Source organism: Pseudochaenichthys georgianus, chromosome 8 (assembly GCF_902827115.2).
Source record: "Pseudochaenichthys georgianus chromosome 8, fPseGeo1.2, whole genome shotgun sequence".
Taxonomy (NCBI): Eukaryota; Metazoa; Chordata; class Actinopteri; order Perciformes; family Channichthyidae; genus Pseudochaenichthys; species Pseudochaenichthys georgianus.
Genome location: NC_047510.2, coordinates 30257618 through 30276756, shown reverse-complemented (window position 1 = coordinate 30276756; position 19139 = coordinate 30257618). Strand labels below are relative to the sequence as shown.

The 19139-nt window shown below is 40.9% G+C and overlaps 1 protein-coding gene across 2 annotated transcripts in view; it reads left to right on the top strand.

Annotated features, from left to right (window-relative positions):
• The first annotated feature begins 585 nt into the window (after positions 1–585).
• Positions 586–19139, top strand: part of LOC117450525 (myocardin-related transcription factor A-like) — a 56917-nt gene continuing 38363 nt past the window's right edge. The window contains exons 1-2 of one of the 2 annotated variants that reach the window (XM_034088338.2): positions 586–851; positions 3243–3406. In XM_034088338.2, coding sequence (XP_033944229.1) covers positions 3274–3406 — 133 coding nt within the window. In that variant the 5' untranslated portion in view covers positions 586–851; positions 3243–3273. Of the gene's footprint in view, positions 852–3242; positions 3407–13797; positions 14201–19139 lie in introns of those variants that run through there. The other variant, XM_034088337.2, reaches the window with a different exon arrangement.

Below are 19139 nucleotides of genomic sequence, written 5' to 3'. Positions count from 1 at the left end.
TGTAGGTGTCTGCTTACTGCTTAACAAATATGCCTCCCCTTGGATCAGCAAACTCCCGTAGAAATGTAAAAGAGTATATATATATATATATATTTTTTTTTAGCTATCAGTTCATGTTTGATTGTTTTATGGTTTTGCGATGTAACTGTTTTTGTTTTGTTTGTATAATTTATTTTAGATTTTGTTTCTTATTAAGTTATTTTTAACTCGTTATTGTTTTTAATTATCTTATCTTGCTCTGTAAAGCACTTTAGGCTGAATCTTGCACGTCAAATAGAAATAAACTACTGCTACATTTAATCTCATTTTCAATTTCCACTTTCTCCCTGCTGTATTAGTGCTGATTAATATTAAGCAACCACACAATGCTTTAATGTTTGCAATAACAAACTAAATAGAGGTGCATCCTCTGTTTGCAGGATAGGCGAGTCACATAAATGTTTTACTACGGAGCCAAGAAGCGCTCAGAATCAAAGAGCCACTCCCACAGAAATACATGGACTTACATTTTATATTTGCGTATCCAATCCACTTTTTATTGTTAGATAGTGTGTTGCGGACCAACAATGACAAATAGCACGGACTTTTAATGTCTCAAATGTCACACCGTCACATCGATGCTTTCAAAACAATTGTAAGAATTGCTCTAAAACTTGTCTGTCCTCATTCAGTAGGCTAAACAATGCGAGTTGTATTTTGAAAGTTTTAACAGGAAATAGTTTGTTCTCATCCTAGTTGACTTCGCACAAACTTCTCGCGTCAGCTTCCAGAAACTCTGCCAGTGTTTCGGTTGTATTTGTTCGAGATTAGCAATAACATGGACGCCATACAGGAACAAAGATAATACCAAGGTACGTAATTAAAACGGATTAATGCATGCTGCGTAACTCTTTGAGAAACTGCTTTAAAGTAAACTGTCAAACCTATTAGTATTACATTACATTTAATTTAGCTGACGCGTTATCCCTACAATAAGTGCAATAAACCATGAAGATACAAACTCAGAGCAGCAAGAATCCTGCTGTTAGATTCACTTTGAATTAACCAAACCATCGTAAATGGTGTTGCAATAGTTTCAAATAAGCTAAAACCCTTTAAGTCTACTACGTTAATATATTTTACAAAATCAGGAGGATACATACTTTACTGACTCATTAATATTTAACGTGAAAACTATCATAACATCAATACAAGTTTGTTGGTGAAAAGCGAAAAGTCGACTATATTTACTCCAGTACTGTACTTAAATTGAGGTACTTCTACACCAATTGAGTATTTTCACAGTATAATACTTGAAATATTATAGTATTTTTTCCAACTTTTCTCCACTTCTGAGTAATTTGCAGGACATTTCGGAGCATGTACATATACGTAAAGTAAGCCTTCTATGTGTCAGCAACACCTGTAAAGCCAGGATTTACAATGTGGGGCTACAACCTAATTATAACCTTAAAGACAATATCAACACCTGCAGCCTGGATATTCAACAGGATTTACACGGACAGACTACAGGACAATATCACTCAACACATGTATCATCTGTCATACAGGATTTACACAACATGATTACAACAATATCAACACAGCAGGCCTTTTCAATGACAAAAGCAAACACTTCTGTCCCACAACGGATCTATGATTCAGATTCTTACTTGACCATCATCCCGCCCTGCTGCTGCAAAGCGGGAGCCATGTTTGCTTTTCTATTTTCTGTTCAAAGTTGACAATCATTAAATGTGTCACATGTCTAAATTGCACCTCTTAGGCTCACAGAAATACACACGCAGCAAGTGCAAATAGACACATTTCTCTTGAGATCTGCTTTTGAGCGAAGAGTTCTTTATTTTTTACATTTCTTTGTGCATGGAATCTTTCCAACATTTAAAAAATCATACTTTTAAAAGGTGGTGGGGGAGACAACATTGGCCATTTCAAAAAGTGTTGGTGTCATGTCCAGCGTCCCTAGCGTAAATTACACAGATTTTTGCAAGGTTTTTCTCTCTGCTTTGCTATTGAAAAAGCTGCGGAAAGCAGAGTCATGTTTTCCCCTTAGACTGGACTTAATGACAGCTGCACTCAAAACATTGTTTACATTCCAACACAAACACGCAGGGATATTCTGGGGCTAAATTAAGCCGCTGTTGCCCCCTTTGTCTTGCTGTGCGGTGTTTCACACAATATATATGTCTCATGGCATGGCACTATGAGTGAGTTCATCTTGTCAGCTCTGATATCAGACATGTTACATTACTATGAGTAGCCTAAGACTTGAACTGAGTCACAGATAAGCTTTTGGTGGGACCATAACAACAACTGCAGTGTTTTAATAATACTGTCTCTTAAAGTGTTTTTTCGTTAGGACCATAAAGAACATTTTAAGTAACGCTATGTTGTAGAACAGGGATCACCAACTTCATTTGGCCTAGGGCCCAAATGTATCCAGTAGACACTTTCGCGGGCCAGCGATTTTTATATAACCCAGAATTTTGAAGTTGTTGACCAGGGGCGGTGCTATTGGAGCACGCTCAGGTACTGCGGAGCGCATAAAGCTTAGCAGACTCTTCCCGCTAACGAAGGATCACTTCTAGGCTACTGTCTCGCAGCTGCTGCCTCTCTGTTGGACTCTGTCGCAGCGGGGCACATAAACCAGACTCTTCACAACAAAGGATCACTTCTTCTTCAGGGCATGGAAGGCTTCACAGTACGCAGTCTACTGTCCCGCAGCTGCTGCCTCTCTGTTGGACTCCGGTACTGCACCGTACTCACGAGACGTTGTAAAAAAAAAATGTGTGGGGGGCGAACGCACTAACCACTCCGCCAACGCCACAGTCACCCCCGTCGTGTGGGCCGGATGAGAATGTCTGGCGGGCCAGATGTGGCCCGCGGGCCGCCAGTTGGTGGTCACTGTTGTAGAAGGATAATAATACCCCCGCAAAATTATCGAAGACATGCTCTCTCATTTCTAGTCTTAAAGAGGCCCTATTATGCTTTTGGGGGGGTTTTCGCTTTCCTGTAGTGTGTTATGTAGGTTTTTGTGCATGTTATTGGTCTGCAAAGGCTACAACCCCTCCAGAGGGAGAACATTTGGAGGGGTAAAGTGGACAGGGATGAAAAATGCTTTATGTTATGAGGTTACACTGGTACAGTATTAGTGTCTGTTTGTTGTGCATGGAAACTCATGGCCCTTAAACTCAGCTTTGCAACATCCCAAGTGTGCGTCAATGTTTTTCTTCACTTCCTAGGTCCAAGCTTCGATCTGAATCCCTGGTAATAATGGAGACCGAGTTTGGAGCGAATTCAGGTGCCTTCATCCCGAGCCCCCATAGTGACGCCGTGGCCAATGAGCTGCAAGAGATGTCCCTGCAGCCCGCCCCCAACCTGCTGCCAGTCAGAGAGAGGAAAGATGGTGAGCTGCAATTTTTTAACACTCAAATATCAACCCGCTTCCACTCATGCAAAGTTACACTTGGTGTCCCACAAGGGTCTTTAATGGGCCCACACATTATGTTATTTCTAAAACAATGGAGCAGAAAAACTAAGGAATATTATGTGTCTGTGATTATAAATACAATACTTTATAGAACAACATCTTATTTGTTCACCTCATAGGATGTTGCATTTGTAATGAAACTCTGCTCCAGATGTGTCTCTAAAGCAGTCTGTAGATAAAACTGTTTGTTTTGGCTTCAGATGTAAGGCTTATTTACACCTTGTATTAAACAAACACTCAGGTTTTTATTTTGGGTCCCTGTTTTCTGGTTCCTAATCTCCACTTGTGAGTGTGTTGTCAGTCATGTTTTTTCAAAGGCTACAGCTTCTACTTCAGCAGCTGGTCATGATGTTTAAACCAGTTTTAGCTACTTGCTTAACAGGAAGAGATGATTTAGTTTGATTTGTTTGGCATACTTTTTTCTCACGATCCTGGTCATGCTGTACTACTTTCTTTCAAACTTGGCTCTGTGACTATAAAAGAGTGAAATGCTTTGTGATATGTATAGCCCTATTCTTTATTTTTTTCCTTTTTAGTTATGTTTTTTATGCATTTGACCAATTATAGCCCACTCCTGAGCAATAATTAATATAGATTTTATGCCAAGAGATCCAGATAAATCGCCATAATTTATCCTGAATGGATAAAGTTTAATCCACCGGAGAGAATATGTTCCTCCTTTCTTCTCCTCAGAAGGACACATCACAGGGATTGTCAGTTTTTTACATTTCAGTTTCAGAAGTGCAATAGCAAAAATATCTGCTACTGTAAGTAAACAACTGACAGTTAATTGAAACGTATGCAAAGGACTGTACCAGTTAGACAGGAATTATCTCTATTTTACAATGTGGGCATGTCACCACCTGCTGGCAAATACTAATACTACAACAACCCTTTTTTTTAAAATAGAAAACACATGTAGTTCATTTTTAGTCTCCTTCAAGTCGTGGGAATCAGTCCCGGATAACCCCTTTTTATAGTGTGTGTGTGTGTGTGTGTGTGTGTGTGTGTGTGTGTGTGTGTGTGTGTGTGTGTGTGTGTGTGTGTGTGTGTGTGTGTGTGTGTGTGTGTGTGTGTGTGTGTGTGTGTGTGTGTGTGTGTGTGTGTGTGTGTGTGTGTGTGTGTGTGTGTGTGTGTGTGTGTGTGTGTGTGTGTGTGTGTGTGTGTGTGTGTGTGTGTGTGTGGACTAGCATTACTATACTTGTGGGGACCTAAATCTGTTTACATAGTCACGTGTGGGGACTCGCCTCCCTTATGGGGACAAATTGGAGGTCCCCATAAGGGGGATAATTAATTTTATGGTGAAGACTTAGGTTAGGTTTAGGATTAGGGTTAGGGTAAGGTTAGGGTTAAGGGTAAGGGTTAGGGTTAGGCATGTGTTGGTTATGGCTAAGGTTAGGATAAGTCTCTAGGAAATGTATGTAAGTCAATGTAATGTCCCCTGAAGTGATGTGTGTGTGTGTGTGTGTGTGTGTGTGTGTGTGTGTGTGTGTGTGTGTGTGTGTGTGTGTGTGTGTGTGTGTGTGTGTGTGTGTGTGTGTGTGTGTGTGTGTGTGTGTGTGTGTGTGTGTGTGTGGGTGGGGGGGTGTGTGTGTGTGTGTGTGTGTGTGTGTGTGTGTGTGTGTGTGTGTGTGTGTGTGTGTGTGTGTGTGTGTGCAACTCTAGCCCCAGTGTGCACAGTTTAAGAGGCTCTGGATATAGCGGTGAGGGCAGCTGGTCCTGCTATTTAAACCAGTTGGAGAAAGTAAAGAGGTTAAGAGCAAAGAGAGATGTAATATCAGAGGAGGGGGATGGGTGGGAGTAAAGAAAGCTTATTGGCTGAGGAAATGGGCAAACTGGGTGCAGGAGTTCTTAAGAGGAATGAAATAAAAGGTCAAAGGAAGAGATCCTACTGTATGTGAGTTTAAAGAGGAAAGGTGTAAGGGCAACCACACACTGTGGTTGTTGTGAGGTTGTTTTGGGTCTCTTTGTAGTGTTTATGCATGTTTTCATGGTTTTCTGTTTCTTTGTGTGAGGCTATTTTGTCTGTTTTATCTTTTATTGATCTGTTCTGGCTTTTATTAATTTCTTCTAGGTCATTTTGGGTCTCTCTGTTGCATTTTAGTGTCTGTTTTTGGTCCGTTTCTGTCTTTTCTTGGTCTAATTTTTCATTCTTATTGGTCATTTTGTGCCTTCTTTCCTAGTAGTTTTTGTGTCTTTTCAAGGTAATTTTTGTGCCTCTTTGTCGTCATTTTGCATCTCTTACTCGCCTCTTCAAGTGATATTTTGGCAGACTTAGACCCTGCGAGGCCTGTTTAGTATTCCACACTTGTCCGCAATTAGCAACTTCTGCCAGAGAGACTTAGTCGACAACACATGCGCTGATGGAAAATTCACTGATGGAAAAAAGCGTCTCCTACTAATCTGTCTTTGGATTTCAGTTTGAATGACATCAATAGTAAATAACTACATTTCTATTCGTATATGAAATCAGGAAGTAAGAATATTGCACCTGAGAATCTCTATGGAACCCAAACTTGATGACTGCTTTTGTCCCATTTACATTTTCAAATGTAAATGGGAGTCTAAATATTGAAAGAAAAAATCAGATTATTGTATATAGTAACATTTATGACCACACCACAAGGGGGAGGGGGAGTGGGAGATAATTTGACACTTGTTTACAGGTTTGTCTTGTTTTAGGAAGAGCATAGATGTCGAAACCGAAGACGAGGCTGACACGTACTAATAAATAACTGTGTAAAAATACATAAACCTCATTTATAGCTATGGTTAAGTTATTAAGAAAGGAATTGTACCCTGGCTTATTTCAATTCTGTATCTGTTTTTCCTTTAAAACTTTTTTAATTAATCTTTTAAAATGCTTCTCAGCAACAACCCCATATGAGATTCACAGCCTTCACATACATATTAACTATGACAAGCTAGCATTAATAATTAGCTTAATGTCTTGAAGCCGGGATTCTTTCCTTCTGTGTGTACACTGTAAAATGTTTGGCTGTACAATTACAGTAAATTACTGGCTACTAGGATTTCACAGTAACTGACTGTAAATATTTTACAGTAATTTACTGTAAATATTTCACAGTAATTTACTGTATATATTTTACAGTAAATTAGAATAAAAGTACAACTAAATACTGTGACTTTACAGTTGCCATGCCCATGGAATTACTGTGATATAGCAGTACAGAGCTGTGGTATTATGGTACCTTGCTGTACAATACATTACAGTAATTACTTTATTTTAACACTTTTACTGTAGAAGTAATGAAACACATTAGCCAGTAATTTACTGTAAATATAAAAATGTAAATAATATGATAATATATTGTAAATTTGACTAGTTAACTGGGATTTTACCATAACTACACAATTCAATCAGCTCAATCAACAAAGAAAATGCCCATTTTAACTTTGTATTACTCCATTGAAGTGCAAAGTACATTTCACAGTGTCTTGGACATGTTGTTACGGCCCCAACCTCTACTCCGCGGTAGTGGCTCGTGCTGAGACCCGCAACATGAAAGAATACATGCAATAACCGGTACTTGGTAACGAGCATTTATTGATAATCAGCCGTTTGCTCACACAAGAGAAACGGGAAACAAAAAGAGGTCTGGAGGAGTGGCCAAAAGGAACAAACAGAAGGAGGGAACCCGAGCCAGCCACACGCCGTAGGACCCAGAGCTTCCCCCCTCTAACCAGAAATCAATTATAAACCCTATGGGAAACAAAATATAGCTGCGAAAACTGGATTACCTGGTCCTCCAGAAACACATCTGCAAAAATATGGCCTACAGCTCAAAATGGCAAAGAGGTATTCTAAGGACAGTGTCTCCCGGCGTTAGGATAGGCGAGACATCCTTCTCCTCCAGCTTCTCTTTATATATACACGGCTGAGTGGAATTTGGAACACCTGGGCAGAGGCGGAGCCAGGGGAAGACCTGGTGCACCTGCGCAGCAGGGAGACAGAAAAGAAAACAAGGAGGGGAGCACATGTCTACACAGACATCCACTCGAAGTCAACAATTTTCTGAAGAATGTGCTGACATGGGGGTTTACATTGCCATGCCTCTTTTTGTCTTTCGAGCCCGTCTCAGGGTTAATGCCCAGGAAGCACCTGAAAACAATAAGCCAAGACAACAATTTCAATTTGACATAGATTTATATGTTGCCTAGTTTATTTTAAGGCACATGCAGCGCCTGCCCCTTTCAATTTAAGTAAAACCTGCACCAAAGAAATAAATTAGTATTTAAAGCCAAGCAAGAGCGGTAAAAGCAAGAAAATCACTTAAAGGAATGGTATGCTCATGACACTCATTTTTTAAAAATTATCATCCGATAAAACAGACCAGTCTCTGCCAGTCTCTCTTTTTTTTTTTTTAATCCGATGACATTATCAGTGATTTTAAACTGATTATATACCGAAATAACATCAACACTGTGGGCGCCGCCATTTCCCGGACGTGACGTAAACCATGCGTTTGGTTTTCGAAGACACGTTGATCTCCATGTTATTTACTGTAGTTTCTCTCTTCAATATGCCTCACTGTATCGCGAAATATTGCCATAATTCGGATAGGAACAATCCACGGAATGCTCGGTTCCATCTGTTGCCAAAAGGTAAGCGTAAGAAGTACATTCGGAGGCAGTGGCTAGCGAAATGTGGCCGGCCCGAACCGAGAGATTCACAGGCTCATGTATGCAGCGAACATTTCACATTTCCGGACGACTACTCTGAGAGTATGATAAAACATAACATGGGATTTATGGAACAACCATTACTTAATGGAGATGCAGTACCATCGGTCTTTCTGGTGTCATCACCGACCAGGACACCAGTTCGGCCAGTTGAGAAATCGCCCTCTGCAAGTGTGAAGCGACGGAGGAGCAGAAGTAGTGCTCGGAGTAAGAATAAGGTATGTTATAGCGCATTTCCATTGCAGCGGCTAGCCCCGTTTTAACGTCCAGGCCAGGACAGTTTTTGGTGGCCTTTCCATATAGCGTAGTACCGGCTAGTGTGTATTTCCCCCCAGTTTTTTCCGGCCCCATAAAATCGTGATTCTATGGCCAGGGACAACGAAGCTGAGTATGCTAAACTAGAGAGGGAATCGCTAGCAAGGGTGGTACTACATGCATACATATAGTATCTTATATCATCTTCCTATTATACACACATGCATTTTCAAACATCTGGACTACCTATGTTGCAAATGTATTATCTTTTCAATTTACACACGGCATCTATTGCACGTCTGTCCGTCCTGGGAGAGGGATCCCTCCTCTGTTGCTCTCCCTGAGGTTTCTCCCATGTTCCCTTTAAACTGTGGGTTTTCTTCGGAGGTTTTTCCTTGTACGATGTGAGGGTCTTAGGACAGAGGGTGTCGTATTGTCATACTGATATGTATGGCTGAATTCCCCCATCCAATCTCTTCACATTGGTCAAAACTTGTTCCTCTGCTGACGAGTCCGAACTCAAATACTCCACCATGTTTCCGTGTGTTGACAAAGTGAACGCATGGATGACGTCACGACCATCACGTGACTACTGAAAATGGCAAACATAGCGGCGGCCAGACGGAATATACAGGTCTTGATAAAAAAGAGCTATAAAATCATTATTTACCGAGGAATATCGCTGATTTCTTCAGGGTATGGTTTAAACATAATGTTTCACTAAATACTGAGGTTTTGATTAATTATCTAATGAGTGAACCATTCCTTTAATGTCTTGTGTTATCACAGAGGATGGTCTGAATACAGTATTGTATAATAGTAACATGTTGTGAAATCCTTGTAATCATTTATCCTGTACGTTCACAGTAAGTAACTGCGCCTGTATTGATTTCACTGTGAAATTCAAAATTACAGTATTATATTGTGAACATCACAGATAAAGACTGTAAAGTGGTAAAACAGTAATCTATTGTAAAATATTACAGCTAAATATTGTGAAATCATGGTAATATTTTACAGTGTAGTGTATCCTCGGAGCTTTACTTTAATATCTCTCTGAAGTACAGAATCAGGTTTTTAATGAACACACACACTGACAAATGCATGTACAGCAGCCATTTTTGGCTGACCTTTGCCCTCTAGTCTCACCATTTCCTCTCAGTGGCATTACAACAAATCCTTTTAATAGATCCATGGACTTCCTCTCCAGAGAAGACAGATAACCAGGATTTCTAAAGGGTCAAAGAGGTCAAGCTCAAGGCTTAAAGGGGACTTATATTGCTTTTTCGATTTTTCAATTTACTGATGTGTGTTATATAAGTTTTTGTGCATGTAAATGGTCTGCAATAGCTAAAGTCCCAGAGTTTCTCCCCCACACCCCCCACTGTCTGAAACTCATCCATTGGACTCCTTTGTTTACTTCCTGAATATAATGGCATCACTTTGTAACTTGCTTCTATTGGCTAGCGCTACCACACATTGTAGACTTAGGGGCCGGATATCTCAAAGAGGTTGACCAATCACAACAGAGCCATCAGAGCAGACTGGGCTCTGGTTTCAGACAGAGGGTGAAAAGAGGTGCTGCAGCACAGGCAGTATAAGAAAAATATACCTTTTTGAACATTAAAGCATGGAGACATGTCACAGACACTAAATACAAATATGAACCTGAAAAGGAGCATAATACGTCCTCTTTAATGATGCAGCTGGTAAAGGTGGCGTTTATTTCAAATACTTTATATAGTGGTGAGTAGCTTACCCTATAATAATATATCATAATTGATTGATTTGATTTATATTTTGTATTAATAACATGCATCTGCTAAGTAGAAAAAAGAGAAAGCACACTTTGTAATCCTCTAGGAGAAATCTAGCCCATAAATGCTGCATAATAGATATAGGGGTGTAAAATGTTAGTATTGCCTTCAACATGTGGTGTATTACAACTATAAGGAAGTATCATTTGAAAATACTCAATTGAAATACAAGTAGCTCCCATTTTTACAGCACATACATGTCGATACACTCTTTGAGAATAAACATCTACACCCAAACACACCCAGCAAAGCGGGACGATCCCTGCCAGCGTTTTTGTCGGGGTCTTATCTGAAGTAATGGCGGATCACAGTGCTGATTCGTTTCCCCTCTCTTGTCAGACTGTGGACTTCTTCGCCCGGGGACATCTTGAATATTAACACGCTCTCATACAGAAATGCACCCGGCGCTGACACATAATCCTGCATATTTAACGAACACACACACTTGCAGAAACAGCTATGTATCAGATCCCTTAACAGTCCTTTATTCCTGCACTCATTGCTCTGTTTTTCAAGCCACTAATTAATTAGTTTCATCAACATAAAGTGAACATGACAAGCGGCGACGGTTCGTTGTAACGCCACCCGACAGATGAGAAGGGAGCGCTTTGTTTTTTCACCTTGAACAGGCTCTCTCGCACCTTTTTGTGTCATGTCACATTATGTGGTGTCAGCGGGGACAGAGCCTTAATAATGGAGAGGAATGAAAGTGTCAGCGGACAATCAGGTGTTTCATTCTGACAAGCAGGAGGGGAGGAGAGCGAGAGAGATGAAGGCGTGCATGTAGATATACGCTTTATTGACCCTCAGAGGGAATACACCAGCTAGTAGTCAGGCTAGCGATGCAGATTTTTACTTTTTTTCTCAAGTTAAAACCACAATTGCTTAATGTGGAAGCAAACAACAAAAGGGAAAAGCCTTGTTATATTTAAATAATATCTCCCCTGTGTCTCCTGCATCTTAAATTATTGTACTTTTAAAAAGGTCTAAAGGAAAACTTGATCGACACATTTTCTGTCTCTCACGGACAGTTTTATAACGTCTCAAGCTGTGGATGATAGAAAGTAGACGGTGATAGGAGTGGAAGTTTATTAGGATTCATTTTCATTCAAAGAAAAAGACCAGGGGAGACCGAGCGTTCTCATCGGTAGCCCCCAGGCTCTGGAACGACCGGCCCCCTCATGTTAAATTGTCGCCTAAAAACCCACCTATTTTCCCTCGCTTACCAGTCAGTCTGAGCTGATCTATGTCATACCTATTTGTATGCTTTCACTGTCTGTCCATGGCCTTTATGTGCCTTGTTTTTATTCTTATGTGTGCTTTTTTTTTATCTATTCGTGTAATATTATATTTTATTATAATGTTATGTTCATTGTGAAGCACTTTGGCAAACCCTCTGTTTTTAAACTGTGCTATACAAATAAAGTGGATTGGATTGGATTGGATTTTATTTCCTAAATCCTCGATTGAATTCCTTTGAGCATTTGTACATGGTGCAACTTAAAAGGAAGACTTAAAGAGAAAGGAAAAGCTACTCCTGTGTTACTGACTTCAACTACCCCGCTTCTTTATCCCTATATATTTTAAAATGTGTTGCCAATTAAAATAGTATCAGTGTTATGTAAGAGTGGGCTTTAAAGCAGCTGTGATGCTCCATATTTTTGGTCCAGCTATTTTTTTCATTTACTCAGAAAGTTATAACTAATGCTGCGTCTAAATGCGGACACTTCCCTTAGTGCACTGCCATGTGGCTAGGGTTGCAAAGGGGCGCAACATTTCCGGTACATTTCTGGAAAGTTTCCATGGGAAGTTAATAAGAAATATTTGATGCAAAATTAAACAAAAAAACATGACATTTCAACAGATTTTTTTTTCAAGTAGAACAGAACAAGTGTTAATTATTTTATTGTGTATTTGTTTAATTGAAGAACGAAAACAGGAATGTTGAGTTAAATATTACTCATCCCCCCCAACCCCACTTATTAAAAAATTAAAAAAATGCACCCCATCCAAAAATCCCCACAAAGTCCCATTCAAAATGCTAAACGAAAAGAGCCCTTTTCCCTCCAAAAAGTCCCATTAAACAAAAGCAAATCTTCCTTCAAGCGATCCTCTGCATCTTGGCTAAACCCTTTCAGTCAACGGGCACTTCTGAGCCTCATCAACACCACACTCTTCCTCTTCCTCTGCCGTGTCACTGTCCAGCCTTGTTGAGGACGGCTCTGTGTCCGGCTCAGACCCTAAGGTTTTCCCGAATGCCAACCGGTTTTTCCACTCTCTCATTTGTGAGCCTGTTGCGAACCTTTGTGCGGTCGCAATAGCCATGCAGTAAGCAGTGTGCTATGGCATGGGTATTCAAGTGTACTTGAATGCCATCTGTTTGTTTTCGTCAAGATTATTCTAAAATATACTTTCCCCAACTATATTTAAGTTCCCTATGAAGAGCCAACCTTCAATTTAGAAAATTCCCAGTTTATTCCCATGGAAAGTTTCCATCTTAGAAAATTCCCGGAACTTTGCAACCCTACATGTGGCCCATGTTTGAGCTAGCAGTAGCTAGCCACTAGCAACATTATTGTTGCCGTTAGCAAATCAAAACAGACTGCTCAATTGAGTCAATATAATGAATGGTTTCTTCTACACTAAACTAAAGTGGGACGTTACTTAAATAGAGAACATATACCACATTTTAGTTTTTTGTGTAACCTTATTTGCTGATACTTGGCAATCCAATAGACATTATTTTGTCAAGAAAATCAGGGCAATGCTAACTTCAGTTTTGGCCTAAAAAAAGAGGTCCTCCCTGCAGATATTTAGTGAAGCTTTCAAACATGATTAGCAGGAAACAGCAAGACAGGTGTGCAGCTAGAAAAACAGTGAAGAAAAGATGTGTTGACGAGTGGAAGCAAGTGTTGTGGTGTGTCTGTGTGTGTGTGTGTGTGTGTGTGTGTGTGTGTGTGTGTGTGTGTGTGTGTGTGTGTGTGTGTGTGTGTGTGTGTGTGTGTGTGTGTGTGTGTGTGTGTGTGTGTGTGTGTGTGTGTGTGTGTGTGTGTGTGTGTGTGTGTGTGTGTGTGTGTGTGTGTGTGTGTGTGTGTGTGTGTGTGTGTGTGTGTGTGTGTGTGTGTGTGTGTGTGTGTGTGAGGAGGCCCTGAAGGCAAGATGGCAGAGAGGTGCTCACATCATATCCTTGATAACGCACTCAGCTTAGATCAGAAGTGCTAAGTGAGAGGAATTTGGTGAGAAGGAAAGGGGCACCACTCACAACGTGTGTGTACCAGCGTGTGTGTGTGTGTGTGTGTGCTCGCGTGCAGGACGCCTGTTTGTGTCTGTCAGTGTCTGAATGACGTCCAGCCGTGAGTTCAGCAGCAGCTGGTACAGACTGCTTGATCACAGATTCACAGACAGTTGACACACACACTCTCACACACACGCGTCTCAGTCAGTCCTGGAGCCACAGCAGAAGCGCAGTACTTCTGAATTGATACACTCTTTTTTTTACTTCAATATTACACACATCGAAGGAGGACTTTGTCGTGAGGAATGCTTTCATTCAATGTAATTAAGGAGGTTTTTCCCAAAAGATTTTGAAGCCTCTTTTTAAGGTCTTTTGATTTCAGAAACTTTGCCCAACTCTTCTTTTCATGTTTCAACGCTTTGAAGAATATTTGTTGTAGTGATAGCAACGTCGTCACAGAGGATTACGCTCTCCTGTTCCCCGGCCGTAGAGCCTCATCCGGCCCACTTCCTGCTCCTTGCTTTTCCCCGCTTTGGACATATTCAGATTAGTATCTTAGTTTGATGGCCATGCTGGAACACCTGCCTTGCATCCGCATTGACCCCGCCCCTCTCAGGCCTCAGCCAATCAGCAGGGACATGGAGGAGAGAGCGCTGCGGTTTGAGTTGGAGCGGCAGGCCTGTCAGAGTCTCAGACAAGGTGGGACACGTGTTGTTGTGTTTCATGCTTTGATTTTAGGCCTGACATTGCTATTGTGTTGTGATTCTCTATATTGGAGAGATTGATCATTTTGAATCATAATTCTCATTATCATTGAAAAATGCGTTTAAATAATCATGGTTTGATTTCTTAAGAGGATTGCTCTAATATGTTTTGTTAAGTCTATAGAATACGCTTTGTGGGCCAGGATATCTGCAAGTTCATTTAAAATGGTCATTTGAGCACATATTGAGCCGTAAACCAATTGTACTTCCTGCGATTTGAATATTGCACTAAAGACTATATTCGATATAAGTTAATTCTCAATGAATGGTGCATCTCTACTTTGTAATAATAGTCAAACCTCCAACACTATGATTTGTAAATGTGTGTAGCTTTCATGGTGAATTATTTGGCTTAAGTAGTAGTTCCTTCAGAGAACAAAGGCAGTATTTGTCCCAACGTTTGGAGGATGTCGATTTAAAAAAGATGTTACAAACGGCTTTGACTGTTTTTAAAGTGTAGAATTTGACGCCTTTTGGTGTTTTATTGCAGATTGCCCATCTGCTCAAACCTTCCCTTTATAAGACTGTTGTCACCGGCCACCCAGTGTGAGACTGTGATAACGTCTCGGTGTGTTTCAGGACCTCCGCTTTGCTCAGGCCACATTTACTACAACACGACACTAAGAGCAGCGACATGTACGTTGGCAGCTGGCGTTACAGCAGACACGCGTGTTGTTGAATTACCTGGGCTTACAGGTAACGCAAAAACAAGAAAAGTCCTATCTTGAGCCAGTGTACGGTCTGTCCATTTCCTCCATTTAACTATTGAATCCGTGGATGAGGAGCCACTCATATATGAAGATCAAATCGTAAGCTAACAAACACCCAACAGTTCTAAGTTTCAGACCTTTACACTTAAAGGGCCAGTGTGCCATAATAAGGGGGATACGAGCAGAACTATTTATCACCTGAAAGTTTCAGGTGATAAATAGTTCTGCTCGTATCCCCCTTATTATGGCACACTGGCCCTTTAAGTGTAAAGGTCTTCCTCAGAGTGTAATCCAAGTTTATTTTCTGGGCCCAGGTGTTAAGTGGATCAAATACATTACAAGTGGCCGGGTTACAGTAGGGGGGGGGGGGGCAGTCTGCCTCGTGCTCATGAGCTCAGCAGCGGGTGGACTGGAGAGACCTCGGACCAAAGAAGCTGCTCTGAGATCAGTTTGGACCGATTCAGGGAAGGACAAACTCCGTGAACTCTGAGAGTCTTCCAGAGTAGTCTAAAGTATAGTGACAAAGTATTTACTTTAGGGTCCATTTGATTATTGGCAATATTATTTTATTATTTCTTTACTGACATTACACATAAAACTCCAATATGGCAAGTAAACGTGGTTTCGAGTTACAGATGTATGTCTTGTGGTTTTCTGTTGACTGACGCGAGGAACACGTTTGAATAGAGACTCACAGGTCTTTTTCCAAGGTAATCCCATGAACCTGAAATTACATTAAATTAAGTTACACTCACTTATTGCCGTGTGAATAATTTTTTTTAAAGTTAAACAGGTCATAATTCAGTTTTTAATACGTTAATAGTGTAGCGACCCTGGTATAGGCTGTTGAGGGTGTCACTCAGGAATCCCCCGTCTCTCTGCCAATCATGGAGCTGCACGGGCTGCTGTCTGAGGTGCGGGCCTGTGGTTGGGTGAGCAGACGGGGGAGGGCGGGAAGTGTGACGTGTACAATGTGTTATATAGGTGCTGTGTTAGAAGTCAGTGTCAATGTGTGTGAGGTTGAGCCTCAAGCTATACCCCTCCGTAATCATCTGTGTAGAAGTCAGTAGAAGTCAGTTATTAAAGCCTAGTAACTGGAAGCTTGCCTCTCGACTCCTTCCTGTGAACGTTACAATATCGTCAAATAAACCCATCAAAACAACTGTATTACTAAATTGAAATCATGCATTTATCACTTTACAAATAACATGGCGATAACTTGTTTTCCTCACCTTGAACACATCGTCATGTATTTTGAATCCAACACTGCTATGTTTACGTTAGCTGATATTAGCACAGGTATTCACCAAAGTGTAACAGTGCTGCCCACCGGCTGCTAACAGCTAACGTGTAGCTATCACGCCAATTCTCGCTGGGAATTGTTATTGTTGACACCGTTCGTCTCGAGTCACCTTTTCAAGATTTTGAGATAAAATTGAGACCGAAATATCAGTTTCTCCGAGTACATACTCTCTCACAGGGCGTTTACATTGTTGCTTGCCCTCTCAAGCACTCCAAGGTTCCTCGTAATCAAGTTGACCTGATATATCTTAAGGGTGAAGTCGGGTTATTATTGTTTGCATTAAACTGTTGTTGAGTGAAGGTGCACTCGCTGCTATGTGGTGGCATTCGAGCAATGAGCACACTTTCCCAGAATAGACTCTGTATCAGCACATAGCATCATCTCCTGGCACAAATCATCAGCCTTGAAAACAAGCGTTCTGTGTGTGTGTGTGTGTGTGTGTGTGTGTGTGTGTGTGTGTGTGTGTGTGTGTGTGTGTGTGTGTGTGTGTGTGTGTGTGTGTGTGTGTGTGTGTGTGTGTGTGTGTGTGTGTGTGTGTGTGTGTGTGTGTGTGTGTGTGTGTGTGTGTGTGTGTGTGTGTGTGTGTGTGTGTGTGTGTGTGTGTGTGTGTGTGTGTGTGTTTATTCACACTATGCAGCTGCAGAGTGAGGTATCAAACCGGTGTGTTTAATACGCTCTCCTGCATATGCTTCCAAATGTCTCGCGTTCCTCTAACGGGTAACTGTGTTATATTTCGATGTGTTAGTCTGGCTGTTTTCCTGCTCCCAGTTAAAAAAGTGTTGCCGCTGCCAAGGGGAGAAACTGCAGCATCCTGCGTCAGCCCCGTCCTCGTCACAGACTTCAGAAGAACATGAATGTTTTGTATCCGCGGCTACTGTAGGACACACAGAGCGACTGTCTGCAGAGTCTTCCTGCAGGAGGCCACAGCAACAGAGCTGGCTCTCATTACTAACTCCAATGTACAAATAAATACTCATCTTTTCTACACTGTTGAGAAGCATCCTTCTATAAAAGAAGGTTGCTGCATTCAGAGAAAGGGAACACAAGGCAGATGCATTAGAGCAGGGGGGTCAAACTCAATTTCATCGCGGGCCACATTAGAATTATGGTTGCACTCAAAGGGCCGGTGGTAACCTTAAGACTATATACATATACATAGATAAATATACATAATATATATATATATATATATATATATAAAATAATGTATTATTTTACAATATTTCCTCTGCATTGGATTATTATCGGATATGGTAATAACTTCATAATTAACTACGTCTGAAAGCACAAGTCTAGTAAGTAATTGCAAGTCTCTTCAGTGGCATCTCACAAAATGAGATGCATTGTGGGACATATAATAAACTAGGGCTGTGCGATTATGGCAAAAATCATAATCACGATTATTTGGGTAATAATTGATATCACGATTATATTGACGATTATTCATTGACCATTTATTGAACTTTAAAACAAATAATATTTTACCAATAAACAAGATCAACAAATATGTTGGAGCGCACTTCCAAAACCATACTAAACATATATTATTAATATGATAAATAAAAATAAATTAAACCAAAATAAATTAAATCAAATATGATGCAGTGCAACCTACTGAAAACTCCTTAACATATAGCCAACATTTTGGTGAAACATATTCATTATTCCACTCAGTTAAACGTTGAAGGCTGGCCAACCGTCATGGTCCAGAAGTAACAGGAAATACATGTTGAACTACAATTTAAGACCAAATAAAAATATTAGGCCACCATGGCAAATGCTGGTAGGGCTGCTCATGTCATCTCTTAAAGATGCAAGAAACACCAGCCTGTTGACATGGTCAGGTTTCAGAGATGAGCGCAGGCAGGAGACAATAATGCCACCAGTACTGAAGACCCTCAGCCACGCCCCGACACATGGGGTGACGCCGGCCAATCACAAAGCTTTGATGCGTTCAAGTGCATTATTCTGACACAGGAAGATTATGTTACAGGACATTAACCATAAAACAGATTATTGTTGTTCTATTTTTAGACACATCTCGCGATCGACTGGTTGGGCACCCCTGGGCTAGACCATAGGTCTGTTGTGGTAGCAAAGTAGTCAGCTGAAGCCACATCTCTCTCAACTTCCCCACGGCATTTGTCATATAGTGCAGGCAGCGCAGACCTGCTGAAATAATACCGAGACGGCATCGCGTAACGCTTGTCCAACGTGTTGACAAGTTGCTTGAAGCCCTGGTTGCTAACTGGGCACATATCTTTAGCGATGTGAAATGTAATGGCAAAGTACTTGCAAATAGTGGAAATAGTTTTACCCTTCTTTTTAACGAGTTGCTGCTCTTGTTCCGACATCTTCGCTCGCGCTGAACACTCACAACACATGTCACTCCCACGTGGCTGAGTGGGCTTTTAGGGAGGGGCGAAAGCGCACCCAGCAAAATAATCGTATTTTGTCAATTATGCTGTTTTCATAATCGTCGCAAGCCATAATCGTAATCGCGATTAAAATACGATTAATTGCACAGCCCTATAATAAACTTATAATAAACGTATTATATTCTTTGCAAGCTCTTGTGGGCCACATCAAATGAAGTGGCGGGCCGGATTTGGCCCCCGGGCCTTAAGTTTGACACCCTTGCATTAGAATGATAAGCACTCTTATCTTTTCTTTTACTGTGTGGGATTAAAGGGGAACATGAATGGAAATAGATACGCTATCTTTTGTTATCCGACCTGCAAGCGACCAACACTAAGGACAAGTCATGTTTTGGTGTGTGAAGTGTTTTTGTGTTGAGGCAGAAGGAGAAAAGATGAAAGGAGTGGATAAAAGGTTAAAGAGAATGACTTTAGGACACAGTT